Consider the following 19,406-nt stretch of genomic DNA (forward strand, 5'->3'; position numbering starts at 1 on the left):
GTTGTTGGTTCCTTAGGGGAGCGGTTAATGCAATTGCAAGGAAATTGCAGAGTTCACCGAGTAAAACCCAAAAGGAATCCCAAAAGCGACTTTTTCGTCCTATTACAAAAGACTCTAAAAGCTAAACATTCTATTAAGCACCCAAACTATCTCACAAACCACTGAAACACTGCCACGTACGTTTCTATGAGCTGGCAGCATCACCCGCAGGTGAAGTAAAACAATAGAGGTCAGATCTGGAAATACGAGAAAAATTAAGGGGCCTTTAAGAGCAAAACCCGTGGTGCTATTTGAATCACATCCCATTTATGGTTCAAAAAATCCCCTCCTTTTTATAGTTTCTATCTCCCTATACCCAATCCCTCATTTTCTCTCTCTATATTTAGTCTCGCTTTGTTGGCGGCTGAAACACTCTCTCTCTCTCTCTAAAACCCGTTGTCTCCGCTCTCTCTTCTAGGGTTTCTTTCTCTCTCCTCCCATAAACCCTTTTCAAAAATCTTCAGGGTTTCACTACTCCTCCTCCTCCTCCTCCTCCTCCTCCTCCTCCTTTTGAGAGATCAATATTTTTCTTATGGCTGCTGGTGCTCCTCCTGTTGATCGTATCCTTAGCTTCTATATTTGCATATGGCGATTCAATATTTTTTCTGTTAAAATCGACCCAAGTTTTGATTTTTACTTGTTTGTGAACGTATGAGTAGATTTATGTATGCATTAAATTATGTTCTATAGGGTAGACTTCTTATCTAGACCTTTATAGATCTGGATATCTGTTGCTGGTTTTAAGTGTAGGCTGTTTAGTTTTTTTTTAAAATAATAAAGGATGTGTTTTTCAGCTGTTTTTTGGATTTCGTATGCTTGGTTAATTCAGCTTATATATGTTGTGGAATTGGGTAGCTGATTTGGCGATTTATACGTTGATGTTTTCTTTTAAACAACAGCAGATATTTAGTTCGGTTTAAAATTCTATGTTAATTTTAGTACAAATACAACAATAGCTATGCCTCAGTCTCAGCTATATGAATCCTCACCTACTATGTTATTCCCTATAAACTCGTCTCACGCCAATATTACAAAATAAAATTAATTATGAAAAAAATAAAATATCTACGTGTTTAGTAAATTTATTGTTTACATAATTTTAGTATATTTTGTTGTTTACATAATTTAAAATGACATATTTGTTGATTCCAAATTTGATAAGTATTATTGGAAGGTTGTCTTGGCTTTAGTTGTTAATGAACTCGTTTGATAAATTCTGTGGAGAAGTGGTATTCCTTTACGATTTACTGCTATAGAAGCTGCAGGCTTGCTGCAGAATTTGTCATTGGAGTCTCAGAATAAGAATCTTGAAATTGCAGAGCCAAAAAAGAAGGTGATTTTCCTATAGTTTTATTTTTTCCAAATGCTTTGTTTCAGTCAATTGGTCTACTGTTCTTAATCTGAAATTTTGTTCCCTTTTCAGCCTTCTGTTGACTCAAAAAACGTGGGAAATGGACAGAACCAGTCTATGAATCGATCCGTGACCCCTGTGTTGCCGGAATTCATAGATCCAAATTTTTGCTATCTTCCTAATGGTTATCCCTCTACTGCAGCATACTATTATGGTACTCCCTCTTATCCAATTTATGTGACCTACTTTTTTAGTTCGTTTAGAAAAAGAATGACTACCTCCTAAATATGGAAACAATTTAACCTAAAACAATTTCACAGATGTTATGGCATATTTAGGATTTACAAGGTTCAAAAGTGCTATAACCTCCACACAAACATTATGGCATGTTTAAGACCACATGTTTCGAAAGTCTTTGTTTCTTTCTTTAACTTTGTAACCATGCAAATGGTATGGCATCTTATAACCACACGTAGCGTGTTTCATGGTAACATTTTTTTTGTTCTGCTCTAGGATATGATGCTTCTGGTAATGAGTGGGAGGACTATTCAAGATATTTGAATCTGGATGGAGTTGAGATGCCCGTAAGTTATTGTGCTTGAATTCTTGCTACAACATTTAATGTGTTAATCTGTTTGCTGTATTAATTTTTGTGTCACGGAAATTCTTTGTTGCTGTCTATAGTTGCTTTTTAGCTTGCGCAAAAATTGGTCTATGTTTGTGGATTTGAAATGAGTTAAAATGCAGGGAGTTTATGGGGACAACGGGTCGCTTATCTATCATCATGGCTATGGTTATGCACCCTACAGTCCATATTCACCTGCTACTTCCCCTGCCCCAACTTTGGGGCATGATGGCCAGCTCTATGGATCACAGCAATACCACTATCCGTATTTCCAGCCCCTCCCTCCAACCAGTAATTCATACACTACTCCAGTTGCCCTGCCAAAAGGTGAGATCGCCACCTCTGCTGCCGCTGCTGCTGCTGACCAAGCATCATTGTCTGTTGATTCTGCTAATGCAAATTCTAATGGCATTGCCAATGGTGGTGTCAAGGGAAATGCTGGGCCTACGCCTGTGAGGCCTGCGTTCCAGAACCCATCCGTAAATGCTAATGGTTCTTATGGGCGGGGTGCCTTGCCTGGAGGAGCTGCTTCAGGTTATCAGGACCCTAGATTAGGTTTTGATGGTGTGCGATCTCCCATTCCATGGATAGACGGATCAATGTTCACTGACGGGCAAGCTAGGCCAGTGTCGAGCAATTCTTTTACACCATCTTTTTCAAATGGCAGTGCTGTTCCATCATCAAAAAATCAGAATGTTCATCCGCATCTAATGGTAAGTTGTTTGAGAACGTGAATCTGTTTTTTGTCTTCCACATTTACTGTCTCTTTATTAGAGAGACTTTAGAGTAGCTACTCCAGTAATCGGAGCCAAGCAGCTGTGTGTAAGGGTTCTCTGCATATATTTTCTGGTTTCATTTTTTTGTTGACACTGACTCTCTAATGTTTCATTCTCAGGGCTTCCACCACCCAAGGCCCTCGTCTGGCATGAACACAACAAATGGGTATATGAATAGGTTGTACCCCAATAAGCTGTATGGGGGGCGTTATGGTAACACATTCGGTACTGGCATGGGCTTTGGATCCAATGGATATGATACTCGCACTACAGGTCGTGGGTGGATGACGGTTGACAACAGGTTCAAACCCAGGGGTAGAGGAAATAGTTTTTATGGTTACAGTAATGAGAACATGGATGGTTTAAATGAGCTCAACAGGGGACCTAGAGGTAAAGGTTCCAAGAATCAAAAGGGTTTTACACCAGTCGCGCTGGCAGTCAAGGGCCAGAACATTCCGCTCACTGTAACCAATGATTCCGAGAAAGATAAACCGAGCCTGATTCCTGACAGAGAACAATACAACTGTCCGGATTTTCCAGTGGCATATACTGATGCCAAGTTTTTTATAATCAAGTCTTACAGTGAGGATGATGTGCACAAAAGCATTAAATATAATGTTTGGGCTAGCACACCAAATGGTAACAAGAAGCTTGATTCTGCTTACCAGGAGGCTCAACAAAAGTCTGGAGGTTGCCCAGTTTTTCTTTTCTTCTCGGTGAGCGTTCTTAAGATACATTATTCTCTAGTCTTTTTTGTTTTTGAGTCACATTCTCCTTGTTTTGATTGCTTAATTTTGGTCTTTTTGTCCAGGTAAATACAAGTGGTCAGTTTGTTGGTGTTGCAGAGATGGTAGGACCAGTTGATTTCAACAAGAGTGTGGAGTATTGGCAGCAAGACAAATGGATCGGTTGTTTTCCTGTCAAGTGGCACATCGTGAAGGATGTACCAAACAGCTTGTTGAAACACATCACGCTGGAGAACAACGAGAACAAGCCTGTTACCAACAGTAGAGATACTCAGGAGGTACGCCACATGCTCTAATATTATGAGCTAGATATAAGGGTAGTAATTGTCGGGTGATCGAGTGTAGTATGTCCTAGCTCATTTGACCTTTGGGTAATTGGAATTATGTTTTTACCTACTGTTTCACTTATTCCAAAAGAACATGGTTTTTACCAACAGTTTCATTGTTTTGTACAGGTTAAAATGGAGCAGGGCCTGCAGGTGATAAAGATATTTAAAGATCATATTAGCAAACAGTGCATCCTTGATGATTTTGAGTTCTATGAGGATCGTCAGAAGAGAAATCAGGAAAAGAAGGCCAAGCAGCAGCTATTCCAGAAGCAGGTAGCTTATAATGTAGTACTAAATTTCTGCCTATTAAATGATTTTTTTTTTAAAAAAAGAGAGGAACAAGATGAGGTTCTTTCACTACTGTATTTAGCAGTAGTCGATGTCTTCACCATAATAATCTTCGATTTGGTAGTTAATTATGGTTGTTTTCTTTGGTGGTCTCAGTCGCAAGCATGGGAAGGCAAAGCTACTGAAGAGAAGAAGAAAGAAAATACGAAGTTGGAACCAAAGTCCCAGAAACCTTCAGAAGTTCCTGCTGGTTTGAACAAGGAAAGTTTACCCACTGCTCCGACTAACGGGGTGGTCAAGCTTACAGAAAATGCATCCGTTACAAAGGGAGATGATACGAATGGTGCTAAACCAGTCACTGTAGCAGAAAAGAAACCTGTAGCTAAAGGGATAGCAAATGGAGTTGCTAATGGATGCTAGCTTCACCTAATGAAGGGGGAGGTCTGTGGTTAAAGAGGCCCTAAATTGGAGCTTGTTGACTACATGATATGCACGCGAGTGCTTGGTTAGATCTCATAACCATTGGACTGCCCCTTTGTCCTAGCTGCAGTTGGAGTTGGTTCTTGCATTAATCCCCGGAGATAAATCAATAGTGGCAAGGCTAATTCAATCTGTTTCTAAGAGTTCAGGAAGTATGGAAGCTCCATTTTTCCTCAGATTTTAGCTTCTGACAGGTTTCATACCACAGGGGTATGGGTTTTTAGGATAATTTTTTTTTAATTTTGTTTTCGTCTTGTGGCTTATTTTGGTCAATTTTCCCTTTTTTTAAAAGTTATTTGGGTTTTAAAGGGGTGGGGTTCTTGTTATTATTAGTTTGGCTCCCAATCCTATCTTGTAAATCTAGATCAATCTGTTGCGGCAGTTCAGCATTGCTTTTTTGTACTAATGAAAGAGCTAGAAGCGAGGTGGGAATGCATTGCAATATAGTTAATTCAAGAAGCATTTGGCAGCGATTTTTCCCAATTTTTTTTTTTTTTTTTTTTTTACGACAATTTGGTATTTCATGTTTAGTGTAATTCAGAGCAACTCAATCGTTGCTGTTGCTCTCATTTAAATTCGCATTGTCCAATTATCAGCCGTGGATAGTTGTCTGTCTTTCTTAAAATTGAAGTAATATCTGGACATAAGAAATAAATGAAAAGGATTAGCAAAAAAAAAATAAAAGGTCCAAATTTTATTTGTACTACCGTGATTGCAACTCCTTTCCTCCTTGTAAATTTAATTCATACTCTTGCATTAGATTTTGTATTTGTACTTGTTTTGTTTCAATAGGAAAAAGGTGAACTTTACGAGTCAAATTTATATATATATAAATGTGGAAAAAAGAAAGCTGACATGACACTCCTCTTAATCTAGGATTTCTATTTATCTTTTCTCTTATTTATTTGATATTTTTTTCTCATATTTTCCCTTAGTTATTAATTTCTTTTTTTCTAAAAGATGTGACCTTACTTATTCTTTAGGTTACAACTTTATTCATGCGTTTTGGAACAGAGTCATCACCAAAAGCTGCTCTTCAACTATTCGAAACGTCCCTTTTCCCTTCCTGTATTTAACAAGGTCATTAACACTAGATTTCAAAAGTCAATCAGTTTTGATATCTAACCATTCTTTGTTCCTATTTAAACGCACCTAACATTCAATGGAACTGTATTGCTTTCTTCTCTCAATGGAAGGCGTTTCTTTGAAACTTTTGCAACTTCAAGGTCTGCTTTCTTTTTTATATATATTCAACTTTGTACTAATTTTTTAATTTTAATTAGAATAGTGAAAATTGACTACTCCGGTTAGTTTTGTGGGATGCAGAGGAAGTACAAAATGAATAAAGGCAAAGCTCTTATTGGCAGTTTCTAAACTTCAAGGTTTTCATACTTTTTTTCTTTTCCATATGTTCTGCTTACTATAAGTTTCTAATTAAAAATAGTGAAAGTTGACTATTATTTATTTATTTATTTATGCAGATGAAGCACAAGATAAAAAAGATGCATCGCAATAAGAACGATTGATAGTAATGAGGCAAGTCATGAAGGGATAAACTTAGGGAGAAATTCAAAAATAGCTAGATTTACAACTGGTCGTTCAAAAATAGTCCAGTTTCAAAAGTAATCGAAATTTAGCCACTTTTCATATAAAGATAAATCTAAGCGAAAACACTGTTCAAAACCCAGAAAATACGCCAGTATATTATGCTGGAGTTTCAACATAAGTATACTTGAACTCCAGCATATTATACTGGATTTCCAGGATAAGTATGTTGGAACTCCAGCATAATATGATGGAGTTCCAGCATAACTACACTAGAACTCCAGCATAATATACTGGAGTTCCAGCAAGTTTACCGGTCCAACATAATATACTGGAGTTTGGAGCACCGGTGCTCCAGTCTCCAGTATATTATACTGGAGCCAACAAAGTATACCGGTCCAGCATATTACAGGTGCACCGAACTCCAGTATATTATGCTGGACCAGTCTCTGTTACAGCAAAATAGTGGCTATTTTTCATTAACTTGATAAACGCTGGCTATTTTTGAATGACCAGTCCGAAAACTGGCTATAACATGCTATTTTTACATAAACTTAACACAAGACTCTCAATGTATTTGCTTTTCCTTTTCCCTTTTTGTGGTTGGTCATCTCATATTTGTTTAAATTGATCGTTTTTTTTATGTAATAAAAAGAAGAAACTGTATTTTCTGGATTTGACATGGTGCAGAGAGCAGTAGTACAATAAACTCATTTGTAATGTTTCTTGGATTTTAAAAATTCCATGAATGAGTTATTTTTCCTCTACTGATAAGTAAATAGAGACTCTATTCAAATGCTATTAAATCATTCAAACTTAGGTTAAGTTCTTTATATGTACGTGATGAATAAAACATACGGATAAAAGACATACACATAAGTTTACATTAAAAAGAAGAAGAAAGTTGATGAAAAATCGGTAGCATGAAGTATCTCCAAAAAGCATCACCATTTAAATACTCTTTTTCCGAGTATATGAATAACTTTTTGCATTTTGTTGTTGTGATGTTGGGACTATCTCTTTTTATTTTAATCCTTTAATTTGTGTATAACAAAAAATATAGGTGCAATTTTCAGTGATTTTTGGTTTGAAAATATCTATACTTGAAGTTATAGGTATGTATGAGTATATTATTTCTACATAAGAAACTTGTATATATTTATGTAGTTTTTTCATATGCGTACTTTCCAATGTTTGTTGATACTTTAAATGTTATATATATATATATATATATATATATATATATATATTCCTTTTACTGAAAATTGTTATTTATTTTATCTGATAACCTTGCAACAAAAGGGTTGTTTCATCAAGATAAGCTTCAATTGTGTTCTAGATTTACGTCCAGGTCCTTCTATTGAAAATTGTTATTTGTTTTATCTGATAACCTTGCAACAAAAGGGTTGTTTCGTCAAGATAAGCTTCAATTGTGTTCTAGATTTACGTCTAGGTTATATCATAAGTATTAGTTTGAAATAATTAAATTCATACAATCTACTTTTAGATATTTATAAAATTTTAACTTTATTTATTTTAAATACAAGGTATGTAGAATGTACTCTCCAAAAACAAGGAAGGTATTAAAACATTGACAAGGTAAGAGGCAACGGTTCTGCTAATATAAAAGTTTGTATTTCATTTATATATTTTCATCTTTTAATATACGAATAATTATAATTTAAATATTTTTACTTTCATAATTAGCAGTCTTAAGATGAAATTTATCTAAATTTACTAAATTTAATTTTAGTTTGAGCCTTTTAAATTCTTATTAATATTTCGTTAAGTTTCTTAATTAGCTAAAACTTAAATTTATTGGTATTATATCCGACCACGCATCGCGAGTGTATATTTACTAGTTTCAAAATAAAATTATTTTCAAGTTGGAGCTTTATTAGGAGTCGAAGATAAAAAGTCGAGCTTGATTAGTTTCAGCACCTAGGGACTAGGGCACTAGACTCTAGACGATTTTTCAGGTCCCATTTTATCATGTTACTACTACTTGAAACTAAGGATGGCAAATGGTCCGAGCCTGGTCCTAAACGGGCCTCGCGGGCCGGGCTTAAACGGTCCCGGACTTCGTGGGCTTTTGGGTGTAACCAGATCGGAACTGGGACCACGAACTAATGGTCCCGGGCTATGTGAGTCGGGCCCGGGCCTAAACGGGTCTAAGTGGGCCTTGACTATTTTAATTTTTTTTTTAACTAAGTCAATTTCTTGTAAATTATATAGCTTATATATAATATGTATATATATATATATATATATATATATATATATATTTAGGCTATAAGTGGGCCTATTTATATATTGTCTTATATAATATATAGCTTATATTATATATATATATATATATATATATATATATATGTATGTAAGTGGGCCTTGCCTATTTTTTTAAAATTTTTTTTATCTAAGGCAATTTCTTGTAAATTATATAGCTTTTAGCTTATACTATATAATTTAGATAATATATATATATATATATATATATATATGTGTACACTCTATATAATTTAGATAATTTACAAGAAATTGCCTTATATAGTATATTGCCTTATATAAGATTGTATATATAGTAGTATAGTATTATAGATATACTAAGTGTATAGTATATAAGCTATATTCGAATTTCGATGTGTATATATATATATACACACTATATATACTAAGATGAACTCGCTATCAAAGTTGTAAATTAAAGTTTACATTTAATACTTCAAATTAAAGTTCAATGCCTTCAACATAATACTTCAAATTAATCTAACAAACTAAAACATTAAGCATAATACGTTTAATATTGAGCTTAGTCCATCTTGAACCAACTCATCTCAATCTATTTAAAATTGTATAGATTTTGGAGGGATTTACATCTATACCCGTTTTTTGGGTCACGTTCTAACTTATATCCGCTTTGCAAAAAAAATTGCAAGTGTACCCACTTTGCGCGTAAACTTCAGGCATACGGGCCTGAAGTAGCAAAAGCAATCACACAAACTTTAGCTTTCTAGTAGACGGCCCTGAAGTTGTTTGTAATTGCTGAACTTAAGCATTCTACCAGCTGAAGTTTTGTTCTCTATTTGCTGAACTTGAGCATGTTTTAGCTGAAGTTTTGTCCTGGATTCAATAGTTTTGTCGTAAAGCTTTTTCAAAAACTTCAGCAGAAGATGTTGAAGTTATTTAGTTTATTTGTAAAAATTTCAGCACTAAATAAGCTGAAGTTTTGTCCTGGATTCATTAGTTTTGTCATAAAGCTTTTTCAAAAACTTCAGCAGAAGATGCTGAAGTTATTTAGTTCATTTGTAAAACTTCAGCACTACGTACTAGTTGAAATTTTGTTCTCTATTTGCTGAACTTCAACATGTTTTAGCTGAAGTTTTTCGCGTAAACTTAGTGTTGGCTGAAGTTTTTGTTTGTAATTACTGAAATTAAGCATCTTACTAGTTGAAGTTTTATTCTCTATTTGCTGAACTTCAACATGTTTTAGCTGAAGTTTTGTTCTATATTTCTGAACTCCATCTCATTTATGGACTATATTTAAAGTCACAAACTCGTTATAGATCTACTGCCTCAAAGAAGCTTTCCATAAACCTAATGTGATCTTATTAAGTTTGTAGCAGTAGCTTGGAAAATTTCATAAATTGCACCATTTATGTTCATCAAGTAACACTGCAGTTTATATTACTATGTAAACTCAGGCCAGCAATATTCGAGTCATGGGATGGGATCCATTGGCTTTAGGCACATTGTGCTGAAAATTGCAATCACAACATCAAATTCAGGAGGTCAAATGTTATATCATTCGTATACAGTAGACGATGAAGATCTCTTCCTTCACATATCTGTTTTGCCCTCATCGTACAGAAAGAAAAGCAAGATTTCCTTTTTTTCCTTTATGTATATGTTTCGTTATGCATAATTCCACGCTATAGTTTTCCAATGAAAAGAAAGGAGGAAGAAAGGAACGCACAGGTAGAAGGAAGGAGGGGCCTGAAGTTGTAAAAATTAGGGTATGGGTTAAATAGTTTTAAAAATATGGGTATAGGTTAAATGGGGGCGACCAAATAGGCCGCCCCGTGCAATTTTTACCATATTTTGCCCAAATTGATCTATGAGTAACTTTCCCAAAATTTCTTAGAATTTTTTTTTTTTGATATGTTATATATAACCATAACAAAAGAAAAAAAATGTCATATTTAGTAATTATACAATTTATAAGAAAACAACACATTATGTAAAGCTTGATAAGAATTTTGTGGGTTGGGCTATTACCCAAATTTTATCGGAATTTTTACCTCCTATAACAAAGGTTAACACCTTATTTATTTTAAATAAATACCATTTAAAAAAATTATATTCTATAGATACCTTTTAATGTTTATAGAAAATATCTAATTTTGGTTACCTCCTACTCCTAAGCCACTAAATACGCTATTCAGTTACACTATTTTCTTTCTCTCTCTACTTTGATACATGTCATTCTCTTCCCCCATTCCCTGAAAACACGATGCTCAATCTCAAAATTCCTCTCACCCACATCACCTACCATTAGTCACAAACGGTGATTTCAAGTTCACGATGTCTCATCACGGTGGTAAAAGGAACGCTGAGAAACTCCACGTTTCGTGTCTCTCATCCTCGTTTTCAATTCACAGGAAGTCATGTTGCAAAATAAAGCACTACTAAAGAGAAGAAAACATAAACAGTATAGCCGATTTACTGGTCTTCTTTTGGCAAAACTTCATGGTCTACTGCTCAAAGCTCTTGTCACCGAACTGCTCTCAAAAGTTGTTGTCTATGTAGATCCGAATTTCAGCTCAGTGAGATTCAGGGTTTTTGCTCGACGGTGGATTCACCAGAAATTAGGGTTTGTTCTTGAACAAAGACGACGGAGTTTGGGGCAGAGCAACTTAATTTTCTGTTAATATATTTCAGTGTATTTTCAACGTATCACGCTGTATTTTCATGTATTCATTGTATTTCGTTTTATTGTAATTCAATGTATCTCGCTGAATTCCATGTATTTCATTGTATTCACTATCTTTTTTCATTGTATTTCAATGTATCACGTTATATTTCATTGTATTCACTATCTCATTATATGTCATGAATGTATTCATATGTTTTCTTTAATTAATATAATTTATATATTCAGATGTACTATATAATTTCTCTAAAGATTGCTATGTGTTTGGGGTATTTTTCGGTTGGGAATCTTTTTTATAACTAGAAATACAAATTTTGTGTGTTATAATTGAGTTTGTTGAGTTATATTAGGAGTCTATTATGTTAATTGATTTACTTTCCGTTTAAAAACAGTGTAATCCCCTGTTTCACGCCGTGAATACAGTCGAATACAATAATCTGTCCAACTGTAATCCCATGTTTCACGCCATGAATACAGTCGAATACAACAACTGATTAGCTGGATTTCCCTGATTCACGCCTATTTTTGCTACTGCATTCATGAATACATTAGCTTAAATACATCTAATACATCTTATAACAACAGAAAACGTATTTACAATCCGTAATATAGCAAATGGTATCTATAGATAGCTAATTACCACTAAAAGATAGTGCTTTATGAAAATTTCTTAATTTTATTTCATCTGGACTCAGTCCATCTTGCCCAAGTAACTTTTGACCCCCCAATTATTGACTCACCCAAAATTGACACAACCCGCCCATTTGATACCCCTAGTTCTTTTTCTTTGGAGGCAACTTCCACCATACATCCTTAAACGGATAATTAGGCAACGTGAATATGATCGAGAGCAAGAAAACAATATCCAAATTGCGCTGCTCTTAAATATAGTAAACAATGTAAAACTTAGGGGTGTGCTTAGTTTGGGCAAACTCGAAATTCAAATTTTTGGATTTTGGTTTGGATTTTTTTTATTGTGGATTGGATTGCGGATTTAATTTTTAATTTTTTTGGATTTGGTACTTTAGATTTGTGGATATTCGAAAATCCGTAATTTTTATACTTTATGTTTCGTCCATTATCCATATATCAATAGTAATAAATTCAATACCACATCCATTAAACATTATTTCATATATCCAATACTAATTGGAGTACTAAATTATTGTTAAAATACTTTATATTTTAACATAGTTTTACTATTGCTACTTCTTATAGGCCTTATTAATGTCTTTGTTTTATTTTCTTGATAATGATTTCATTAGTTGAATACTTTAGTTGGATGATTACAGTGAGAATGAGAAACTTATTAGGTAATTAAACATGAATACTTTATTTGAATTTTATTTTTGTAAGAAAGAAAGAACAACAACAATCCAGTAAAATTCCACAAGTTGGGTTTGAAAAGAGTAGTGTGTACGCAAACCTTACCCCTACCCCGATGGGGCAGAGAGGTTGTTTCCGATAGACCAGTGGGGTCTGGAGAGAGTAGTGTGTACGCAAACCTTACCCCTACCCCGATGGGGCAGAAAGGTTGTTTCCGATAGACCCTCGGCTCAGGAAGTAAAAGAAAAATACCTTTACTGATAGGAAAAAGTAGATGCATGTCTGCCTCGAACATATTCAGAAAATATACTTTGATATTCTTTTTAACAAGTCAGAAAAAATTTGCTTAGACATTCATGGTCAGAATTCAGTAACTGGAGTTTAAAAATACCTTTAGAAAATGGAATCCATCTCAAACCTCCCTCTTTCACGTACATATACATGATAGACAATTTCAGTCCTTCTGGTACATTTGCAGGGGCGCTTCATAAATTTTGGACGATTAATCAGAAATCGAACTTGAATTGTCATTTATTTAATCCAAAAACTAAATATCCAAACTAAAATTTTCATATTCAATCCGGACTACCCAAACACCCGCCCCTAGTGAAACTACCGCAAAAAGAAAACAAGCTCTCGAAAGCATCTTGAATTAGTACTGCAACATTCGCATAATATTAAGTGAGAACACCTACTAACTTCAATATAAAACGACATACAAGTTCTTTTCCAGGTTAGGTGTGATTTGACTAAATTAACATGAATACAAAACCGTCGACAAAAAAAAAAAAAAAAGATGAAACACTACAATCAAAAGCTTTTGAGCCAACTATATTGCATTCCCACCTTGCTTCTAGCTCTTTTTGACTAGTACAAAAGGCACTGATGTCATGCCGCAACAGAAGGATCTAGATGTACAAGATAGGATTGGGAGCCAAACTAACTAATAATAACATGAACCCCAACTGTAAAACCCAACTGAAAAAAAATGGACCAAAAAGACACAAGTCGAAAGAAACCAAAAAAAAACAAAATGATAATTTATCCTAAAACCCAAATCCCTAAGGTATAAACCAGTCAGAAACTAAAGCCAAGTAAAGAAACTTGCCTATGAGGATATATGGGGCTTCCATACTTTCCTGAAATCCTAGAAGCAGATGAATTAGCCTTTGCCACTATTGACTTCTCTCTTGAGATTTCTTAATGCAAGAACCAACTACAAATGCAGCTAGGACAAAAAGGGCAGCCCAATGGTTATGAGATCTAACCAAGCAATTGCATGCAAATCATGTAGTTAAAGCTCCATTGTAGGACCTGTTAACCACTGACCACCCTTTATGAGCTGAAGCTAGCATCAATTAACAACCCCATTTGCAATCCCCTTAGCTACAGGTTTCTTGTCGGATACAGTGACTGGTTTAGCAACCTTCACATCGTCTCCTAATTTTGTAACTGATCCATTTTCCGCAAGCTTGACCTCTCCATTAGCCTGAGCAGCTGGTAAACTTCCCTTGTTCAAAACAGCAGAAACTTCTGAAAGTTTCTGGGATTTAAGTTCGCCGTTGGAGTTGTCTTTATTCTTCTCTTCAGTGGCTTTGCCTTCCCACACCTGCGACTAAGACAACCAAAAAGAAAAGCATTATTTACTACCAAGAGGAAGATAACTACTACGAAGATATCAATTCCTGCTAAATGCACTAGTGAAAGCACCTGATCATAATCTTTTCTTCTTTTTTAATTCATTTCATAGCCAGAAATTTAGTGTGTGTGCGCGCGTGTGTGTGTATATATTCATATATTCTACCTGCTTCTGGAAAAGCTGCTGCTTGGCCTTCTTTTCCTGAATTCTCTTTTGACGATCCTCATAGAACTCAAAATCATCAAGGATGCACTGTTTGCTAACATGATCTTTAAATATCTTTATCACCTGCAGGCCCTGCTCCATTTTAACCTGTACAAAACAATGAAACTGTTGGTAAAAACCATGTTCTTTTGGAATAAGTGAAACAGTTGGTAAAAACATAATTCCAATTACCCAAAGGTCAAATGAGCTAGGACATACTACACTCGATCACCCGACAATTACTACCCTTATATCTAGCTCATAATATTAGAGCATGTGGCGTACCTCCTGAGTATCTCTACTGTTGGTAACAGGCTTGTTCTCGTTGTTCTCCAGCGTGATGTGTTTCAACAAGCTGTTTGGTACATCCTTCACAATGTGCCACTTTACAGGAAAGCAGCCGATCCACTTGTCTTGCTGCCAATACTCCACACTCTTGTTGAAATCAACTGGTCCTACCATCTCTGCAACACCAACAAATTGACCACTTGTATTTACCTGGATAAAAAGACCAAAAATAAGAAATCAAAATTAATGAGGATGTGAACCCAAAACAATTCTAAATTACATGTAAATCCATGTATACCCGGATTAAACCAAAAACGACTTGGAGAAACAATTTAAATATGAAAGCTCACCGAGAAGAAAAGAAAGACAGGACAGCCTCCAGATTTTTGTTGAGCCTCCTGATATGCAGCATCAAGCTTCTTGTTACCATTTGGTGTGCTAGCCCACACATTATATTTGATGCTTTTGTGCACATCATCTTCACTGTAAGACTTGATGATAAAAAACTTGGCATCAGTATATGTCACTGGAAAATCTGGATGGTTGTACTGTTCTTTGTCAGGAATCAGGCTTGGTTTATCTTTCTCGGCATCATTGGTTACAGTTAGGGGGATGTTCTGCCCCTTGACTGCCAAAGCAACTGGTGTAAAACCCTTCTGGTTCTTGGAACCTTTACCTCTTGGTCCCCTGTTGAGCTCATTTAAACCATCCATGTTCTCGTTACCATAGCCATAGAAACTATTTCCTCTACCCCTGGGTTTAAACCTGTTGTCAACCGGCGTCCACCCACGACCTGTAGCGCGAGAGTCATACCTGTTAGATCCAAAGCCCATGCCAGAACTGAATGTGTTCCCATACCGCCCATAAAATTTATTGGGATACAACGTATTCATATACCCATTAGCTGTATTCATGCCAGACGAGGGCCTAGGGTGGTGCAAGCCCTGACAATGAAACAATAGTGTCAGACTGACCATACAGTACAAAACACGGAGTTTCTAAGTCTCACGAATGAGACTGTAATGAGAAGTGCAATAACAGATCAATATTGTAGAATACAACATACCATTAGATGTGGATGAACGTTCTGATTTTTTGATGATGGAACAGCACCGCCATTTGAAAATGAAGGTGTAATAGGATTGCTCGCCACTGGCCTAGCTTGCCCATCAGTAAACATTGACCCATCTAACCATGGAATGGGAGACCTTACACCATCAAAACCAAATCTAGGATCCTGATAGCCCGAAGCAACTCCTCCAGGCAAGGCACCACTTCGTCCAAAAGAGCCATTAGCATTTAAGGATGAATGCTGGAATGCAGGTCTCACAGGCGTAGGCGCAGTATTTCCCTTTACACCACCATTTGCAATGCCATTAGAATTTCCATTAGCGGAATCCACAGACAATGGTGCTTGGTCAGCAGCAGCAGAGGTGGCGATCTCACCTTTGGCCGGAGCAACTGGAGTAGTGTATGGAGTACTGGTTGGAGGGAGGGGCTGGAAATATGGATAGTGGTAGTGTTGTGCTCCATAAAGCTGGCCGTCATGCCCCACAGTCGGGACAGGTGAAGTAGCAGGTGAATATGGACTATAGGGTGCATAACCATAGCCATGCTGATACATAAATGACCCGTTGTCCCCATAAGCTCCCTGCATTTTCATCATATCAAAACCAAAATACATAAATAATAAACAAAAGCAATGTGACATCAAAGATTGAATCCAGCAAATAGATTAAGACATCAAGTGCTGTAGCTAGCGTCGCAAGCAGAATAACTTACAGTCATCTCAACTCCCTCTGGGTTCACATATCTTGTATAGTCCTCCCATTCATTACCAGAACCATCATACCCTATAGAAGAATAGAAAAGAATGTCAATGTTAAAAAGAATGTCGATATGAACCAAGAGATGTGCTAAATTGTGAAGAAATAAACATCATTATCCTAACAGATGTATATTTTGTTTTAATAAAATCCTAACAGAGGTACATATGGGCTGTTCTGACACAAAGTGAAGCCATAAATTTAATTCAGATGATATTTAACAATACCATAATAGTAAGAGGGATAGCCATTAGGAACATAGCACAAAGTTGGATCCATGAAGTCAGGCAATAGAGGGGTAACTGACCGATCCAGTGACTGGATCTGACCATTTCCCACGTCTTTGGAGTCCACAGGCTGAAAAAGGATCAGAATTTCAAATTAAGAACTTTAGACCAATTGACCAAAATAAAAGAATTTTGAAAAAAACAACTAAAAGGGTACCTTCTTTTTTGGCTCTGCAATTTCAAGCGTCTTATTTTGAGAATCCAATGACAACTTCTGCAGCAAATCTGCAGCTTCTGTAGCAGTAAATGTAAAGGAATAGCACTTCTTCACACAAATTAGCCCAAAAACACAGTAACAAACTAGGGCAAGAACAATTCCAACATATCAATCAATTTGTACTGAGCAACACACATCTTTTGGAATTATGTAAATTTACTAAAAATTAGCTCATAAAACTCTTCAAATCCGCAATTTCAAATAATTAAAGAATTTAGCAAAGAAATTTTAAACCAAAACCAAATCTAATTTCTACTGTTGTTAATAGAAAACACCAAGTTAAATATCACCAAATCAGCTACAAAATTTTCCAACATATACCAGCTGCAAAACATTTTTATTTAAAAAAAAATCAAACAGCCTATCTACACGATAAACACACGTACAAACCAATTTTAAAAAATAGAAAAACACAGATTATTTTTCAAAGACAAAGCAAAAACAGAATAACACACATAAATCACTCACCAAACAAAACCAAAACCAATAAAAAATCAAGCAGATAACAGCAACGCATATCACAATAGCCCAGATCTAAAGAATCCCAATAGACTCACATAAAAATTCTACCCATAAAACATAGAGATACCTATATCTAATGTATATCTTCATAAAACAGGTAAAAATCAAAACTTGGGGGTCGATTTGAACAAGAAAAAAACAAAAAATATCCATATAAGTAAAATCTATAAGGATACGATCAGCAGGAGGAGCAACAGCTGCCATAACACAAGATAGATCTTCAAAAATGGAGGAGAGATTTGTAAAACCCTAGAGGGAGACAACGGGTGTGTGGAGTGAGAGTTTCAGCCGCCACCCAAAAGCGAGGCCAAATATTAGAGAGAGAAAGAGGGGTTTGGATTTCGAGAGAGAGAAACTATAAAAAGCGAGGGTTTTGATCCATAAATTTGGTGTGATTCAAATGCAACGCGGATTTGTTTTGCTCCTAGGCCCCTTATATTTCTCTTATTACCAGATCTGACCCAATTTCTTATCTCACCTGCGGGTGATCAGTCCAGATAGATCGTGGCGTTATTTTATTGGTTTGTGAAATAGTTTAGACGCTCGTACAGGTAGGCTTTGTGAAGGACAACAGTGTGCCTCCAAAATGGGTGGACTTTGGGTCTACTAGGTGGAGTCTCTGCAATTTCGAAACAATTGCAATAACCCCTTCTCTAAGGAACAAAAAAGAAAATATCTAGATATTTAAATAAAAGACTAAGAAAAAAGGAGGTCAAAAAAATTGGATATATGTCAAAAGAAGAAAACAGAAAAGGATAAACACGACGAATTTAGAAATAGGGTTGTTTTGGAAATTAAGGACAAAGGATTCTATGATAGATTCCAATCGCTATTTCTTGCTTTCTCTAAATTACTTTTAAATATTTCTTATTTGGTGATTTATTTGTATATAAAGTTTTAGGAAAGACTTGCAATTAGATGAGGAAAGTATTTAAGGACATTGAAATTAATTCATTTGATCTACAATGGAACATAACAAGTTGGAGGAAGTTTAAAAATTAATCCCTAACATAACATTCCCCATATGATGTTTGGTTAATAGTACTAAATAATATCCAAATTGAATTTATGGGAAAATCTAGAATGTGGAATAAGAATACATGTATTAACAATAAAACTTAACTATTTAATAATAATTGTATGTCAAACCTATGTTGCGCAATAATACTAGTTAAATGTACAAAAAATGGGGTTAAATGTACAAAAACTATTTGATTCAATGGCATTTTAACGAATGTTTGATTCGTGACGCTTCAAATACAACTTTATTCAATTTTTTTCTTCAAATCCTTTTTATTTGGAGCTGTAAGAAAGCATCAGCATGTTATAATTCCTAAGATATTTCTTTTCATATTTTTTTTAGGAAGAGAAACTTTCTCTGTATTTGGTTAAGAATTCGTCATTTGTGGTTTGCTTATTGGTCTTTTACTTAGTTTCTCTATCTCTATGACTCCACGCCCATTTGTCAAACATATATAGGAAGAAATATTTCTTTATTTTCTTGTGGAACATAATAATATAGTATTTACTTATATAGGCGTTTTCTTCATATCAAGTATCACATTTCAATCTTCTTATTTTTGCGGTGTTTCCTTCAAACTTTCTAACGGAGTCAAAAGTAGATTCTTTTTATGGAAGTGTGGAAACAAAAATGACTCATAAAACGTTGGCTGGGAATAAAGTAGTTAATATATATATATATATGGGAATAAAGTAATTAATCTCTATTCCTCTAAGTAAATAACTCAGCATTCAACGTAATCAAATGCATCATTCAACATTTTTGAAGTATGGGAGCTAGCAGATAATATTAGATCAATTCTAAAAATTATATACATAAAAGACCTAGTTTAACGCAAGGAACACGAGTTCACGTGCACCATATTTCTTCATCAGAGTACTCTTCCGTTCGGTAGTAAGTGCTTCAAAATTCTAAGAGATGGGCGCCAATCAACTTTTTAAAATCCCTAAAGTCTTCTCTTAAAATC

General features: G+C 35.2%; 2 protein-coding genes across 3 annotated transcripts; one reads left to right on the top strand and one right to left on the bottom strand.

Moving 5' to 3' along the window:
- Positions 1 to 414: 414 nt before the first annotated feature.
- Positions 415 to 5,103, top strand: LOC104216148 (YTH domain-containing protein ECT4-like). The gene is made up of 9 exons (XM_009766148.2): positions 415 to 599; positions 1,296 to 1,372; positions 1,463 to 1,604; positions 1,904 to 1,974; positions 2,138 to 2,728; positions 2,911 to 3,507; positions 3,603 to 3,815; positions 3,993 to 4,139; positions 4,311 to 5,103. Exons 1-9 carry the CDS (start codon positions 572 to 574, stop codon positions 4,572 to 4,574), a joined length of 2,130 nt encoding a protein of 709 aa, XP_009764450.1. The 5' UTR covers positions 415 to 571; the 3' UTR covers positions 4,575 to 5,103.
- Positions 5,104 to 13,240: 8,137 nt separating this feature from the next.
- Positions 13,241 to 17,781, bottom strand: LOC104245894 (YTH domain-containing protein ECT4). 2 transcript variants are annotated; one of them, XM_009801593.2, is made up of 9 exons: positions 17,595 to 17,781; positions 16,837 to 16,913; positions 16,620 to 16,749; positions 16,349 to 16,419; positions 15,633 to 16,217; positions 14,917 to 15,510; positions 14,564 to 14,776; positions 14,240 to 14,386; positions 13,241 to 14,044 (listed from the first exon to the last, which is right to left on the bottom strand). In XM_009801593.2, exons 1-9 carry the CDS (start codon positions 17,620 to 17,622, stop codon positions 13,790 to 13,792), a joined length of 2,100 nt encoding a protein of 699 aa, XP_009799895.1. In that variant the 5' UTR covers positions 17,623 to 17,781; the 3' UTR covers positions 13,241 to 13,789. The 2 variants fall into 2 exon arrangements, with proteins under 2 accessions (XP_009799895.1, XP_009799894.1); XM_009801592.2 differs by having other exon boundaries at positions 13,241 to 14,050.
- Positions 17,782 to 19,406: the final 1,625 nt, after the last annotated feature.

This window comes from Nicotiana sylvestris, chromosome 9 (genome assembly GCF_000393655.2).
Source record: "Nicotiana sylvestris chromosome 9, ASM39365v2, whole genome shotgun sequence".
NCBI classification, from domain to species: domain Eukaryota; kingdom Viridiplantae; phylum Streptophyta; class Magnoliopsida; order Solanales; family Solanaceae; genus Nicotiana; species Nicotiana sylvestris.